This window comes from Leishmania infantum, chromosome 30, assembly GCF_000002875.2.
Source record: "Leishmania infantum JPCM5 genome chromosome 30".
NCBI classification, from domain to species: Eukaryota; Euglenozoa; class Kinetoplastea; order Trypanosomatida; family Trypanosomatidae; genus Leishmania; species Leishmania infantum.
This window is the reverse complement of record NC_009414.2, coordinates 836,412-852,262: the sequence shown is the minus strand read 5'-3', so window position 1 is coordinate 852,262 and position 15,851 is coordinate 836,412. Positions and strand designations below refer to the sequence as shown.

General features: G+C 60.4%; 3 protein-coding genes across 3 annotated transcripts; all 3 read left to right on the top strand.

Annotated features, from left to right (window-relative positions):
• Positions 1-497: 497 nt before the first annotated feature.
• LINJ_30_2300 (ATP-dependent DEAD/H DNA helicase recQ family-like protein) lies at positions 498-3,509 on the top strand (the record flags this gene model as incomplete). The annotated part of the gene is made up of 1 exon (XM_001467039.1): positions 498-3,509. One exon carries the CDS (start codon positions 498-500, stop codon positions 3,507-3,509), a length of 3,012 nt encoding a protein of 1,003 aa, XP_001467076.1.
• Positions 3,510-5,564: 2,055 nt separating this feature from the next.
• LINJ_30_2290 (tubulin-tyrosine ligase-like protein) lies at positions 5,565-7,679 on the top strand (the record flags this gene model as incomplete). The annotated part of the gene is made up of 1 exon (XM_001467038.1): positions 5,565-7,679. The coding sequence occupies one exon, from the start codon at positions 5,565-5,567 to the stop codon at positions 7,677-7,679; it is 2,115 nt and encodes a 704-aa protein (XP_001467075.1).
• A 1,204-nt stretch (positions 7,680-8,883) lies between these two features.
• On the top strand, positions 8,884-14,280 carry LINJ_30_2280 (conserved hypothetical protein; the record flags this gene model as incomplete). The annotated part of the gene is made up of 1 exon (XM_001467037.1): positions 8,884-14,280. One exon carries the CDS (start codon positions 8,884-8,886, stop codon positions 14,278-14,280), a length of 5,397 nt encoding a protein of 1,798 aa, XP_001467074.1.
• Positions 14,281-15,851: the final 1,571 nt, after the last annotated feature.

The window sequence follows — 15,851 nt, the reverse complement described above, 5'->3', positions numbered from 1 at the left end:
GCACTCTTTGCCAGTGTCACTGCCACGACGGCCACCCCTCCCCTTCCACACACACACACACATACTGGAACAACGAGAGCAAGCCCTCCCTCAAAAAAAAAAAAAAAGATAAGGCTGCGAGCGCTGCTCTCGCTATTTGCACACTGGTAGGCACGGACGTGCATGCATAGAAGGCACAGTCTAGAGGCACCTCTGAATGCTCACACACCCACAGAGGTATCCACACATATTGGCGCACTCATATATCGAGCACCGTCATGGCATCACGTATCTTGTCCGTTCGCAAGTCTTTGGTGTACCCTTTAGGGCAGCTGTAAGCTGCGGCGTCCCAGGGAATGCCATCGTCGTCCCCGTCGCCATCGTCAGGGCCACGGCAACCACCGCTGGGCGACAGCGGAAAGCGCCAGTTTAGTACCTTGCCACCGAAGCCACCGGCTGCAGGTGTCGAAGAACCTCAGTCGAGTGATGCGGAGGAACCGATTCCGTTTCTCGCCACCATGTCCATGAACCAGGTCGGCTTCTTGCACGCCCGCAAGTGCACCAGGCGCGACCTCCTCGGTACTTCGCTGGGGAACCGTCCTGCGTCGGGCAATGTGCTCGTCAACGGTGCTTCTCACGGCAAGGAAGCATTACCTGTTCCGGAATCACGCTCAGCCACCTCCAAATCCCTCGCATCGGCAGCTTCTGCTCCTCTGGCCCCGATGGCTGAGTCGGAATGTGATGTGACCAACCTCGAGCAGATGCTCATGCAGATCATGGACGCCGCCAAAGCGGCCGCGAGCACGGGCCAGACACCGTCACCTGATTCAGCGCCGCAAAGCGCAGAGACGCTTCCGGCGTGTGAGTACCTGCTGCGCACGTGCTTCCATTTCGACACTGGCGCCTTCAAGCCCCGTCAGCAAGAGGTGTGTCTGTCGGTTCTCGCTGGCGTCAGCACGCTCGCCGTGTGCCCCACCGGCTGGGGAAAGTCTCTCTGTTTCCAGTTTCCCATGCTTGTTCATCGTCTGCTGTTTCAATGCCGCTACACGCGGTGGTGCCGGCAAGCTGCGACGGCACCGGCAACCGCGCAGCAGTCAAGCGAAACGGCGGCCAAGGAAGGGCAGACGGCTGCCCCAAGATCTGCCGGCGCTCTGCTAAGCAGCGGCCTACCGGCGCACCTGTTCAGTCGCTTCTGCGTCGTTGTATCTCCTCTCCTCGCGCTTATGGAGGACCAGGCAGAGAAAGTCAACGCCGTTGATCACCTCAGCGCCTTTGTGCTGTCGGGAAAGGTGGGCGCTGACCGGGAGGCACGAGTGCTTGCCCAGCTCGAGTCCCCGGTCTGCCCGCTCGACATTCTGTTCGTGTCGCCGGAGAAGCTCATTGCGAGTGTGCCGCTGCGGCGTCTCTTGCAGACGCAGGCGCACCGGCTGGCGCTGGTATGCGTGGACGAGGTGCACTGTGTGTCCGGCTGGGCCTACGACTTCCGGCCCACCTTCATGTACGTCAGCCGCGTGCTGCAGAGCCCCCTCCTTGGCGACCCAGCGGCACACCCATGTCAGGAGCGGCAGGCAATGTGCGCGAGGGAGGCGCTGGCGGCGGTGCCGTACCTGTGCCTCACCGCGACTGCGACGAAGGCCGTCACGCACGACATCCAAGCCAGCTTCGGTATTGTGCGGACGGTGACGTGCGGCGATCCGTGGCGCGCGAACCTTCGGCTGCAGGTGACGGACCTAGTCGAGCGCCATGCGTCATTTCACCACCTCCCTTCAGCGTCTGGCGACGATGCTGAGGCTCGGGAGCCGTCTGCGCGCGTGACGCAGGACGCGCTCCTAGAGGCGGTGCAACAGCTGCCGAAGCCGATGATTGTGTACGTACAAAGCCGTGCAGACGCAGACGCGTTGTCGGGACTGCTTTCCTCCAAATGTGGGCAATCGCATTCGCCGTCGCCATCGGCGGCGTCGGGGACGCGCTCTGGTGTGTTCCACGCCGCGCACTACCCGCTTCCACGCGAGCAGGCCAGCCCAGCCTATGACGTGGAAGGCGAGGGCACGGAGGAGAACCCCAATGACGAGCATGCAGAGGCGCCACGCGCTCCGGAGGTCGCGATGGTGATCCGCCCGTATCACGCCGCGTTGACACAGACGATGCGAAGCGCCACTCAGAGACAGTTTCTGCAAGGCAAGATCGACGTATTGGTGGCCACGATTGCGTTTGGCATGGGCGTCGACAAGGCCAACATCCGCAGCGTCATCCACGCCTCGGCACCGAGCTCGATGGAGTGCTACGTGCAGGAGATTGGCCGGGCGGGCCGCGACGGTGCGCCAAGCATCTGCCGTCTCTTGTACAACCCTTTTGACTTCTACACCCTCCGGTGCCGACTCTGGAGCACGCTGCTCTCGCCGTCCGAGATGCACTCCATCGTGCGTGCGATCTTGTCATGTTCTGCCACCCACGTCGGGCAGCGACTCATGCTTGTCTCTGTATCCGCTCTTTCAGCGGAGCTGGGGTTCAGTGAGGAGATCATCGAGACAGTTCTTTTCCTGCTACTCACCACAACTCACGTCAAGGCTCCGCTTGCTGAGGACTTCTCCTCGTGCGCATCCCCTTCTCGTCTACCTGCCCCTTTCAAGAGTGTTTGCGGCGCGTACCCTCTCAGCTACAAGGTTCTACGGGTGCAGAAAGAGGCAGGAAAGGACGGTGATCCGGAGCTGGCGAGTTCAGCCAGCAACGCCACCCTTCACGGCAGAGCAACGCCGTTGAAGCGACGGCGCACTGGCGCCACAGCGGCACTAGGTGGCTCCTCCTCGGCCGTCGCCGGCGTGGGTCTTCTCCTTCGGCAGCTCGGGGCCACTGACGCCGTTCTGGAGCTGTGCCGTGTGACACCAAACATGCCGAACCAGATCGAAATGGCGAACAAGCTGTCGATGCCGCTTTACGAGTTTCAGCAACGCATGCAGGACCTCGTGGAAAGCGGTATCGTAACGGTCGCCAAGTACGGCAGGTCGTCAGCTCTGCTTTTAGAGTTGGCAGACTCGTTCGACGAGGCGGCGAGTCCTGCCGGTCAGCAAGCGCTCGCCTCGCACCTTTTAGCTCTCCATCGCGGTCGTCTGGATGCGCAGGTGGCCGGGCTGCGACGGATGTTCAGCGTCCTTCAACGCCCAACCCACGAAGCCATTGCTGCTGAGCTGAGCAAGGAGCCCGGTTGGTGCGACACGGGGCTCGGCAACGGCCATCGTTCATGGAGGCCGCCAGGTCGGGAGATGGGCAAGCTGAAGGCCGTATCTCTGGTCAACGCCTTTGTCGAAGAGAATCGCCTCCGAATCCATTCCACCTACGAGGCGCTGCGTGCTTTGTTGGGAATTCGCCCAAGGAGTCTTATCCAGCATGGCAAGTACGCAGGGCAGCTCCCCTTGGCTCAGAGCTGGTACGTGAACTCCCCGTACTTTGGGGCGCTGCGCACCTTTGAGCTGTCTTGGGTACTACAGGTGCTTGCGCCCCACCACCTCGACGCACCAACCCCTGACGCGTGAGGCAGTAGTAACGCTCAGTAGCGTGACGAGAGAGGAGTAAAAGCGAAACCGCTAAACGCATCCCTCCCCCTCCCCAAGACAAAAAAAAACGGCCGAGCCCTGGGGTCAACGAAACACTGCCCATACTGTCCCGCATGGAGCGTGCTCTTTCAGCGCGGAGTGTGTGGTGAATCGACGTCGGTCCGGATTCGTTTGTGCGCCTGCGCTTCTACGCGCGCGCATGTGTGTGTATGACGACTTCTTGGGTACCCCACTCTTCCCATGAGCTTCCTCCTCCTCTTGTGCGTGCGCGGCGTATTTATAAACCATGCCATCTTGCCTTGCCCCTGCTCCCTCTTTACCTTTCCCTCGCCTTCTTTCTTACTGTCCGTGTCCTCCTCTTTTCCCTGTCCTTTGTGTCGTTAGCGGCGAGAGAGCGACGGCAAGAGGGGGCCTACTTTCGCCTGGAAAGTAGGTGTCACTCGGCGAACGCGGCTTGTGAAGGCACGCGGACAAGCCCGACCCACTGCGTGCTGGCTCAGATCGGAGAAGATACGAGCAGCGAAACTCCTTTCCCCCTCTCCGCACGCACACACGCACGTAGTATGGGTGAGGAATGACCAAAGAAGAGAACGAACCCCACAAGTGAGGAGGAAAGATCGTATGGCAAGAGCAAGATATCAGGAAGGAGCAAGACAAAACAAACATGAAACATTGGTGGCTGTGCGGGAGGAGGAAGTCGCCTCTGCCCGGCCATTCACGCACACACACACACACACATATATACACGCACGTGAATGTGCACGCATAGATGCTGGCGCACTCGCGCTCCGTGAAAAGAGCACTGAGCTCGAATCGCGAGCTCCATGGCTTCATGCCTTGGTTTTCCACCCCCTTTTTGTTTTTTTTTTATGTCCTTGTCATGTCGGTGTCGGCACGGATGCGCGCGAAGCGACACGATGATGCATCGCGTCGTGCGAGACCATTTCTAGTCTTGTGTGTGTGTGTGTGTGCGTGTTTGTATGTGTGCTTTTCTCTCTATCTGTGTGTTTGTAGCTGTGAGCGTGAGGGGGTGTTTCGTTCACCCAGCTGCATCGACTGTGAGTGAGCGAGCATAAAGCAAAGCCGAAGCCCTCCATGGGCACCTTCGCCCAGCGCCTGCCGTCGCGCGCACATTAGGTCATTGCATCTGTAGCTCAGAAGGGTGCACGTGTAGGTGATAGCGCCAGAATCATGGCCTGCTCGCCTCAACTCCCAGGACATTCTTCTCGTCAACCGAGTGCAGTGGTGCTCTCCGGCCCAGTGGCTTCATGTGAAGGACGGAGCTGCGGGTAGCAAGGGTGATTCTATGCACGGGTGGCACCCGTCCCCCCGACCCTTTCCCATCCGTCTGTCCATCCCAATGGCATCCTCTCATCACGCCTTTTTTTTCGTGTTTGTTTCTGCGCGACTGCGCATCTCCGGCGGCGTCTCCCCCTTCGCTTTCCCCGTAAACGCGCCCGGAGGGGCGACACGGGCACTCATTTGTGGGTCGCGCAAAGAATCCAGTACGCCGCACACAACACACACACACACTCAGAGAAGCAGGCATACAGATAGACAGACGACTAATCCAACGGGCTCTCCATTGCTCTTTTTTTTCCTGTATGTGTGTTTTTGAGGGGGAGGGGCCTCCTGTGAGGGTTTGCTTGTCCCCAGCGTCGCCGCGTGTAGACGACATTATTGCCCGATACTCGCGGCGATACAGAAATCTATAAAGTAACCGGGGCTGAACAGCTTGGATGTGAGTCGGTGCCTTTGTTTGGCTTTTGATCTCACGGAGCGAAGAGCAAGCAGTGCGCGAGAAGGGAGCACGCTTGTCATCGCACCGAGAGGCAGAGCAGGCGGAGTCGGAACAAGCAAACAAGAAGGGGGGACGTCTTTTCCGCTGCTGCTCGACGGATTAGAAGATCAAAAGCTCGGTTGCCTTGCTTTGGTTCGTCCCTGGGCGTCAGGACTCTCTACGCACTCCCTGTACCCTTTCCCTGCACCCGGCTGCAGGAAAGCCCTCTACTCGTGGCATTCGTGCACAGCAGCATGTTCCGTCATCACGGGCGTCTCTGTGCGGCGGTGGCGGCTGCAGTGGCCGCAAAAGCGGGTGAGTCAGCAAGCAGCTGCTCCTCTAAATCGTCGTCCCTCATGCACGCGGTGGAGTCTGTTTCGCCGATGCCGGTGTACTTGAAGCCGTCGAGCAGTCCACAGCGCAAGGCGAGCTTTTATTTTCCCCGCATGCGAGAGAAGTGCCCCCCGGACTACGCTTTTCAGCCCAGCTCGCTCGGGACAGCGTTGCCACTGTTCAGTATCACGTCATCCTCGTGCGAGTACTACGCCTTACGGCTGCCGCTCTTGAAGGCTGGGTTCCGCCGTGTCCCTGCAGAGGCTCGCGACGTGGCGAGCAACCTCGTGTGGGGACGCTCGATGCGGTTCTGCGAGATGCTGCGCGACGGCCAGCCGACCCCGTTGCTCGACTTTCCCGCTGCTGATTCGTCTGAGCAGGCAGCCTACATGGACAAGCTTCGCATGATAAACTCTCACCAGCGGTACAACCACTTTCCGCTTAGCCACGCCAACCTCGGCTGCAAGCGAGGGATGGCGGTGAATGTGCGCCGGGCCTTCAAGGATGCCATGCAGCGTGCCACTACGCCAGGAGAGCGGAAGGCGGTGCAGTCGCGCTACAGCTACATGCCACGCACCTGGTTCTATCCACAGGAACGCGAGAGTTTGGTGACTGCCATGAAGGCCGCACCGAGCAATCGGCACTTCATCTGGAAGCCGTCTCGAGGCAGCTGTGGCCGAGGCATCTTGATGTCGCAAGGCGGCACGGCGCACGCGCCGTCGTGGGAGCGCATCATGGAGGAGATTGACTGTAAGGCAGCCTCTAAGGAGACTCGGCGGCTCTTCAGCAGCTACGTTGTGCAGGAGTACATTGAGAATCCTCTTCTTGTGGAGGGTCGGAAGGTGGATCTGCGCCTGTACGTTGCTGTCACATCCTACAACCCACTCACCGTCTACTGGCACGAGGAGGGGCTGGTGCGATTTGCAGCTGAGCCCTATAGCGACGCTACTAGCGCATCATCCTCGAGTATCGACGGTGACGGGATGGAAGTGGGCGACGGAGCCGGTCTACCAGGCGCTCTTACTGGTGGCACGAGCCGCGAAAGCGCTGCTTCTCGCAATAGGGGCGATCACGACAGCGGCAGTGCGGCTCTGTCGGATCACTGCCCAAAGCACATGCACGACCGTTTCCGTCACCTGACAAACTACTCGGTCGGCAGGCGTTACGTTGCCACGCATGGCAACGGCCGTTCCGTACTATCCTTTCCGACGGAAACCAACGCGGTTGACGGGGATGAAGCCGCACCTGCGCTCAAATGGTCTCTCCAACGGCTGTGGGACTACATTGATGCTGGCGGTGGCAGTACTGTGACGATCGGAACAGGGGTGGCACCGGCTCGACGCGCCTCCGATGCGGTGCGCGAGGAAATTGCCCAGCTGATCACGCGCACCTTGATGGCGGTTCGGCCTGTCGTCAACGATGCTGTCCGCCGTGTGCCGATGCCGGGCAGCTACTTTGAGCTCTACGGCTTCGACGTCATGCTCGATGCCAGCCTCAATCCGTTTCTCATTGAAGTCAACACGCTGCCGTCACTTGAGAGCAGCTCGACGTTCGACTACGCCACCAAGACGAACGTGGTGGCTGACCTGCTCAATTTGGCCATGCTAGAGCCGTTCGAGAGAAATATGGCACCAGGTAGCACGCTCTGGAACTCGTCCCAGCTGCGCGAAGACCTACACGGCCCCCTCGCAGCAAAGGATGGGGGGCTTTTCCACGCTGCGGAGACGGGCGACGTCGATGTGGTTGCTTGCGGCAACGCTGCTGTAGCCCGCGAGGACGTGGAGCTGCGCATGAGGGACGAGCTTGCCTACGCCCGCGGCTTCCACCGCATCTTCCCCGCGAAGACGCTTTCAGGGACGTCTTCGCAGCAAATAAAAATGGAAAGCTCAGCCAGCTTCTCGGGCTTGTCAGCACCACCGACTTTGCACCAGCCACTTGACTTGTTGGCGATGTGCTCCTCCTACCTGGCAGACTTGCACGCGTATGAGTCACAGGGCCTTCTCAGCGAGGAGGATACGTGGGCGTTGGCGTCGTGATCTTCTTGTTCTTTTTTGTTTTCTCATGTCCGGTGACGACACTAAACCCATGCGCACGTCTACACGCTCATGCTACTTGTGCGCGAGTACCGCGCTGCGGCATTTTTGCCCGGGCAACGAGAGGCGAAGAGGGAGCATAGCGAGATTGAGGGAAGAGAGTTTTTTTTGGGGGGGCCTTGATCTTCCTGAAATGTGCCTACTGTAGCTTGTGTGGTCCTTGCTTCCCTGAAGGGATGCCGACGTCTTTCGGGTGGTGCATCTCCCTTCCTGCTCACTCAGCAGCTCTCCGTGTGAACGTTCGCCAGTACGCGTCTCTCTTTGCGCCTGTCAGTCTGTCTCTGATGCTCATCGAAATCGGTGAGCCTGCGCCTCCTTTGCAAGCGAATATGTGGAAGGGTGGGCACGATGATTTTGACAGTGCGGCAGCGCGATGGTGCCGCGAAGGGAGCAGGAAAGGAAGTGGGTATGCCGGTGCAAGACACAGGCACATGCATCGTTCAAGGAGGAAGAGAAGGAGAGGCATTCGATGTTCCGTGGATTCCTAAGTCTCTGCGTGCCACTTTGACTCCAGTCCGCGCTCTCTTGATTTGCTAACGTGCCATGTGATCCCGCGAGGTGGACATCTTTCTTGCCCTTCGCCCTACCGCCGCCCCGCCGCCTTTCCTCGCCCCCCCCTCCCCCAACCTCTCTTCTTGTTGTGGTCATGAATGCTGCGATGTGTTCTTACTACTTTTATCTTCCCCATCCCTCATCTTCACAGACACCGCGACCCCTCTTCTGTTCCATCCGTAGACGCGCACCCAATGCGCGCTATCCTCATTCTCAACGCATGCACACCTTCCTTCGAAAACACCGCGTCTCGACGAGGCTTGTAAAAAAAAAAAACGATCTGCAGAAAAAGGCAATCCGCAGAAGTCAAATATACGCGTCACCGGTACTCGACTGCCGTTGTCTCTCCCTCTCTGGTGGTGGTGGTGGTGGATGCTAATCCATGTCTCATTCCGTTTTGCGTGTATGCTTCCCTCCTTTCTCCTCCCTTCCCCCGGAAGAGGGCGCCGGAGAGTGCAGAAGCACACATCTGCGTGCTACTACTGGGCTCACCAGTTCACCACAAAACCCTCCTTCCCCCCTCTGTACAGAGGTGACGAAACGTCCTTGCCGTCTTCCTTCCACTAATGCACGTCAGAAGCTTCTGGACCTGATCATGCCACGCTTGGTCACCGTGCACGATGCTCGCAGTTTACTGTGTCTTCGAGGCATCGCGTGTCCTCCGCCATACTTCTCTCCCTCTCTCCCTCTCTCCCTCTCCCCACTGCACCCGTTCGAACACGCGACGTATCGGCGACAGAAGCAAACGTCGCCGCGTACGCACGGCGGCCACGATGTACTAGGGAGGTTCCAGGCAGACGTGGAACCGCTGTCTGCCGCGCACTATTCCTTTGCCATGTTGTTCTCTCTAGAAAAAAAGGACTACGAAACAAAAAAGCAAGCAGGATACTTTAGAATGAATGCGGACTCTGGCGGCGAGACCAATGGCGAGGCGGGCCCGGCCGCCGCAGCGGTGGCGTCTTTTCCGCAGCTGACGCTTGAGGAGGAGGCTGAACTGCTGGCCAAGTACGGCGCCGAGGGACCCTACGACGACTACCTTGAGTGGGCAGCACCGAGTCAGTTTAAATCGCAGATGGGCGACGGCCATGTCTTTCTTACGGGTGCGGCGTCCGACGACGACGACGACGTAGGCGATCACGCTGCTGCCGCAGACTCCTGCCGCCATGGCAACGCAATTGCACCAAGGCGTGGCCGCGAACATGCACACAGGGACCCGCTGCGATTGTATCTCCACGAGAAGTTTCCTTCCCTCATGTTTCTGGACAAAACTACACCAGCGTCGCTGATGGAGACCGTTACGGACACCCTAGACGCTCTCGAGAACCTGAGCAACGCCGATGGGCGCCAAAGAGAACGAGCAGAGGGCCACGCGTCAACGCTGCCACTTACCGGATTCACGCGGTCTCCCGCTGTGGAGCGGCATGCTGCCGTCTTGCGAAGCGGAAAAGAGTGGGCACGCCGTGCGAGTATAGCTGTTCAGGGCGCGTCTATCACTTCGATGGCATCGCACTTGTTTGTGCCGGACACGCATGACGCACCTTTGGCGCGCCGTGGTGATTGTTCCCCCATGAAAGCAGCGGGCGCGCCTGCATGCACCGAGGATATCGAGTTTCACCGCCTCGTTGAATCAACGGAGCAGCTGCTCGCCAAAGCAACGGAGGCACTGAAGGCATGCTCCGCGGAGGCGTGCGACAAGGAAGCAGACGACATAGCGCACGCCGTGCGCAAGCAGCAAGAGCGCGAGGCGCTGCTTACCGAGGATGCGCTAGATGTGTATTTCGACAGGATGGAGGTGCTGAACGGGGACGAAGACGACGAGGAGGCAGTGCAGCTGCTTCGTCGTGCTCGCGAGGGACGTGCACGGCTCCGTGCCGCCCTAGCGCTGCGTACAGTGGACACACCTGCAAGCGACATTTGTGCGGGGTATGATGAAGTGGAGATGGCACCGTGCGCCGAAGATGTCGACGCGGACGCGCCGTCACTGTTTTCCCTAACGCCGGGCCTTCCGTATCTTTGCGCATTCGAGATGGAGCTCCCGCTTTCGCAGCCGGTAGCGGCTCAGCCGCTGCCTGGCAGCAACGGCGCTGTGGTGCGGGCACCAGAGGCGCATCCCGGGATCCGCAGTGGAGCGCAGGCGGTGCCAGAGGCGGTGGGCCCGCCGACCGACTTTACAACTGAGGAAGAGAAGTCCGTGTCGCTTCCGCAGCTGCTCACGAGAAGCACGGAGGTACTTGCATTGATCGCAGACGCGGAGCTCCGCGATGCTCAGATGCAGCTGGACGCCGCGGCGTCAAGAGAGGCACACGTGCGAGCGTGTCGGCCCGGTAGTCCTGCGCGAAGAGGAATGGCGCAGACAACGCTGCAGAGAGACGACCGAAGCGCACTCGGCCTTGCAACGCTTCCGTCGTTTGTGCAGCAGCTCGACATACTCCTCTCTCCCACACGAGAGGAGCAACATTACCGTGGGGCAGCTCCAACGCGGTCGCTTCAGCCGGATACCCAGGTAGGCCTCGACGATGGCGCCAACGCCGCTCTGGAGCAGCAAGGCGGAGGTAGCAATGGTGCAGCCGAGTCCGTGTCGCTTGTGAACACTTCGCTAGAACGAATTCGCCGGCAGGCGGCACTAGAGTCTTTTCTTGTAGACCGCGAGGCCACTGAGGGTCACCGCATGCGCATCGAAGATGAGCTGGTGGAGCGCGAGATTCGCGCCTGTGCAGATCGTCTCACTTGGTACGCAGAGCAGCGTACTACGTTGGCACAGTCTGCTGTGCAGGCGGCGGGGCGCCTTTGCGAGACAGAGAGAGCCGCATACGCCGAGCTCCTCGCCGCCGCCAACAAGGACAGAGCGCTGGCGCAGCAGTCACAGGAACTGCGACGCCTCCAAGAAACGGAGAAGCTGGTGTACACACTCATCTTAGAGTGGGAGGTGCAACGGGAGAAGCTGTTGCAGGAGGAGGCACTATCGCTTCGGTCGTTGCGTCGCGACGCAGAAGAGGAAGAGCAGCGTGCTCGAATCGCCACCCGGAAACGCGTGGATGGCGAGATAGCCGCTGCAAAGAAAGCCATGGTGCAGCTTCGCGCCGTCTTTGAGCAGCAGCGTGTACGGCCAGGTCCACGGACACTGCAAGGCGAAAATGACGCGCCTGCAGCTGACACCGCGATGTCTCTGGGGGAGAACCCACTGCGCGAGAGCCAATGGTATGCTTGGCGGATCGCGCCGTTGCTCAGAGAACGAGCCGCATTGCTGCGCTGGGCCTCGACGCAGCAAAAGGTACTCGAGAGCGTCCGCAGTCTTCTTGTAGAGGCTGAGGGCCATTACCGCGCTCATGCCAAGGGTGCTGCTGAGAGTCTCAACAGCACCGAAACTCCAGCCTCTGTGGTGGTGCTCCCGGAGAATCCCCCTGTAGTGGAGGAGCACGGTATGTCCGTCGGGCACGCCGCCGCGGATGCTCGAGTGCTGGACGCCGACGCATTTGTGAGGCTGCTCTGGCCGTCGCTCCACGCTGTGGTACGCAACCCACGGCGGGCACCCCAGCACCTGGCGAAGCTCGTGCTCTCCCTCGAAGACCTGCAGCAGGTAGACTGGGGCCAGCTGCGTCAGCTCAGCCTCAGCGCTGCCCAAGGTGCAAGGGCACAGCGCGAACCCGAAGCCGCGGTTTCGGTCGCGCGTGTGGTGAAGGAGTTGGATTTAAGCGGCAATCCTCTGCGGCAATTCGATGTCGTGGAGGCTGTCCGCACCTTTTCCTCATTGCAGTCGCTCAGCGTTTCTCATGCACAACTGCATACCCTGGCCGCATCAGGCGCGACAGCCACGACAGGCAAAGTGCACGCGGCGGGATCGCCCGACCAGCGCCTCCTCTCTGCCGCCAGCGCTGCCTCTTCTCGCTCCTCGCACCTGCGCCACGTAGCGGCGGCCCGCAACCACGCGCTGGCGGCGCAGGTTCACCTGCTGTCTCTTAGCGTCTCCTCCAATAATCTTGCTTCGCTCACGCCGCTGGGTACGCTCGCCTCTTCCTCCTTGGTTCGCTGCACGGCCACAGAGAACAAGTTGACTACCCTTGACTCCCTTAGTGGCTGCGTGCAGCTGCGCGAGCTGTCAGCAGCTCATAACCGACTGACTGATGTGCGAGCTGCCAGCACGATGCCGCTGCTGCGCGAGCTGGATGTGGGGAACAACGAACTCGCAACTTTGACTGCAAGAGCAGATGGAGGTGGAGATGAAGGTACATCGAGCTCGCCCATGCTGCTCAGCAAGCTGTGCGCCTCGCACAATCCACTGCGTGCGCTTCCAACGAGTCAGTACGTCTACCCCTGCTTAACGCAGCTGTTTGTGAATCACACCAAGCTCCCCTCCCTTGGCGCTGCCACCCTCGGGTGGTTTCCGATGCTGACGGTGCTGCAGGCCGAGGGTAATGAGATCAGCGACATTAGCGGACTGCAGCACTGCCCGAGGCTGAGGTCGCTGAGGCTATCGCACAATCGGCTTGCCTCTCTAAGCGGACTAGAGCCGCTGAGATGCTGCACGCGGCTGCAGGTGCTTGATCTAACGGGGAATCCGTGTCTGGTCGAGGACTCCAATGATGCCCAAATTGCCGCGGCGGTGACTCGTGCACTATACGAACTCTCGCCGTCTTTGGAGGTACTGAACAACCGCCCTCGGGAACGCGCTCGTGAGCTGCGACGAATGCCGGAGTCCCACTCGCCATCTACGCATGCACCGACAACAGGGACAGAGGTAGGCGACAATCGGGACGGCGGATGGCACGCCGACGCTGCTCTTGCTGCGTGCGTCACGTCGTCGTCGCGATACCTCCCTGCTACTCCCCAGCTATACCGAGAGGTCTTTGCCGCCCTGTGCTGGGATGCACAGCTGCAGCACGTGCTGGAGGAGAAGGAGCTGCGCGAGGCGTACGCACAGCGTCCGTTGAACCGCGCTAAGGGCTGGGAGCTAACCGCCTCTGACGCTGCTGCTGCTGTTGCTGTTGCTTGTGCGGAACGCGACGGCGATCAGCCACCGAGTAATCACGGTGCTGCAGCAGTTGCGGATCTGAACGCGGTAACGGCGGCACAAATTCACGTTCGCGCAGCGGAGCACCAGCGTCACGTGGAACACTACCGGGTCGACGCCGCGACGGTGTCTGAGTGGATCAGCCTGTCTCCTCGTCCCCCTTCAGCGGCGCTTGCTGTGCCTGCGGAGGGTGACCCGCTAGCAAACGCGCACGTGCGTAACTTTTCCTACAAGCAGCAGCAGCAAGACCACATCGCCCTTCTCGCTCGCGCATATCTTACGGAGTGGCTGCACGGCCGCGTACTCGTTCGACGGGCTCGCCTCGAGCTGGCCCGTCTGCGGCTCGCGTACCGGCAGTCCCGGGCGCGCCAGGAGGAGCTTGCCGTCCAGCGCATCCAGCCAGTCTGGCGTGGCGCGGCGTTGCGCTCACGGCTGCAGCGTTTTTTGCACCCAGAGCTGGCCGGCAAAGGCGAGAAGATCGACGTCGATGACTTTCCCAAGGTCAACGTGGACGACTGGCTCGTCGATAACGCCGCTGCTCTGGCGCCGGTGGAGGTGCTCTTCCATGACGTGGTGGAATCGGCGCGTGGTCTGGCCCCCGTGCCGTTCGACATTTCGGAGATGACGACCTCGCCCGCTGTGGCTGCAAACAGTGGTGCATCGCCACCGCCAGTCTCCACCAGCTTCACCCGTGCACTCCCAAATGACGCTCCGCCGCAGAACGGGGTGGCCAGCGGCCACGCCGCACCGCAGCGCATCGTTGACGAGCCGCCGGGTGGCGAGGTCGCGGTGGTTGGTAAGCTGAGGAGTAGCGGTTCAACTCTGGCTGAGCAGTGGGGTCCCCTTGTAGCGGCGCAGATCCGAAAGAGGCGGCAAAAGTTTGCTCGCTCGCACCAGCAGCACGTGCGCGAGGAATTCCTTCAGGACCCGCTGCGTGTAAAGCGGGAGGCGCGAGAGGATCGTGCGCAGCAGCGGCCCAAGTAGTAGGATGCCCCTGATCCGCAGGTGTACCCTCTTCACTGTCCGCCGCAGCAGTCCCGGCGGAGATGAAAACAGTTGCGCTCCCCACCGCTGCCCTGCGTTTTGCCCCTCTTGGCCAAGCGGGATTGGCTGTGACTCTGCCCTTCTCCGCGACTACGTGCGCACGCTGTGGGGTGGGGGGAGGGGAAGGGGGAGGCACACGTCTTCCACGGGGTCGTTGGCAAATTTGTGCACTACGTATGCATTAGAAAAAGCACACCAACATGGAGGATAACGGAAGCGGAAGTGGAGTGGAACGCCTGGCTGCACTACTGCATCTGTGTTGAAAACGTTGGACTCGCTGTGTTGGCAAAGGAGAGCGTGCCGACTCCGGGAGGAATAGCTTGTTGACTCATCTCGTGGAGGCTGCCTAGAGAAGAAACAGCGAGGCATGGACGTTGCGAGCACGCCACGACTCCTCCGAAGGAGATGGCAGCCGTTTTGCCACTGCCTGTTCTCCCTCGAAGTGTGGCATTCCTTGTTCGCCAATCAGGGGCGCGCACATGGGCGGCGCCGACCTTCACGAAGGATGCAGGCTGTGGATGCTTTGGCTCCGGAAGAGGCACTTCTCATCCTCCGCCCCCCCTTGACATCCCCGTCTTTGCCTCTTTTTCCTTTCTATCAGCTACCCGTACAGTGCGACTATCATCTGTCATTTTCGCCCACGCGCACTTGCACGTGGGCGTGTCTCGATCTCTGGGCGCGCGCTTCCCACTCATTCGCTACCTTGGTGCACGCTGAGCAACGGTGCATCTCTACCCCTTCGTACCACCTCCGCTCCTTGCCTGCTCGCCTGCCAGCCTGTACCGGCACAAGGCAGCACAAGAAGAGAGAGGGCCCCCGCCTGCAGCTTTCATCGGCACGACTCAAGCAAGAACAACAGCACACAACATAACAACACCAGGGCATCTTTTTTTTTTTTCGTATTGGTCGGATCTCCGTTTGCTCTCGCTGCAACACACCTCACAGCATCCGCCACGCCTGTCGCGCTTGGCATCACCCTTTTCTTCCTCCCTTTATTCATGGCCGGCCTCGGATCGCGGTTCGTATTACCCAGCGGCCATCGCGTACGGACGACCGTTTGGTGAGCTCTCCTTGTTGTGTGTGAGCGTGTGCTTTCTCTGTGTGTCAGCGCCCCGCGCATCCGTCGCGCAACGACGGCATACGTGCACGCCGGCCGTACGTGTAAGGTTCGGCTCACCCACGTGGTCTGTCCCTCTCTGATCGCGCCTCTGAGCACCCGCCGCCCTTCAAGCTGTACTCTTTTAGCGGTCAACACGATTGCTGGGAAATGGTGGGCGCGGGAAAGGCGGCGAGCTCCTCTGACCCGCCGCCTTTCCAGCAGAGCATGGTGCCGGGCTTGAGTATGCCCATCACCACCACCCCCAGCACTTGCTACGCCAACTCCTCCACCTCTAGTCCTCTCCTCCCACGTAGCACCTCCACCAGTCCCTTTCCGGTTCAGCGGCGCGGTGGCGGCTTCCACTTTGCTCGTACGCTGGACAGCTATGAGTCGCGCGGCGACGCAGGCTGCA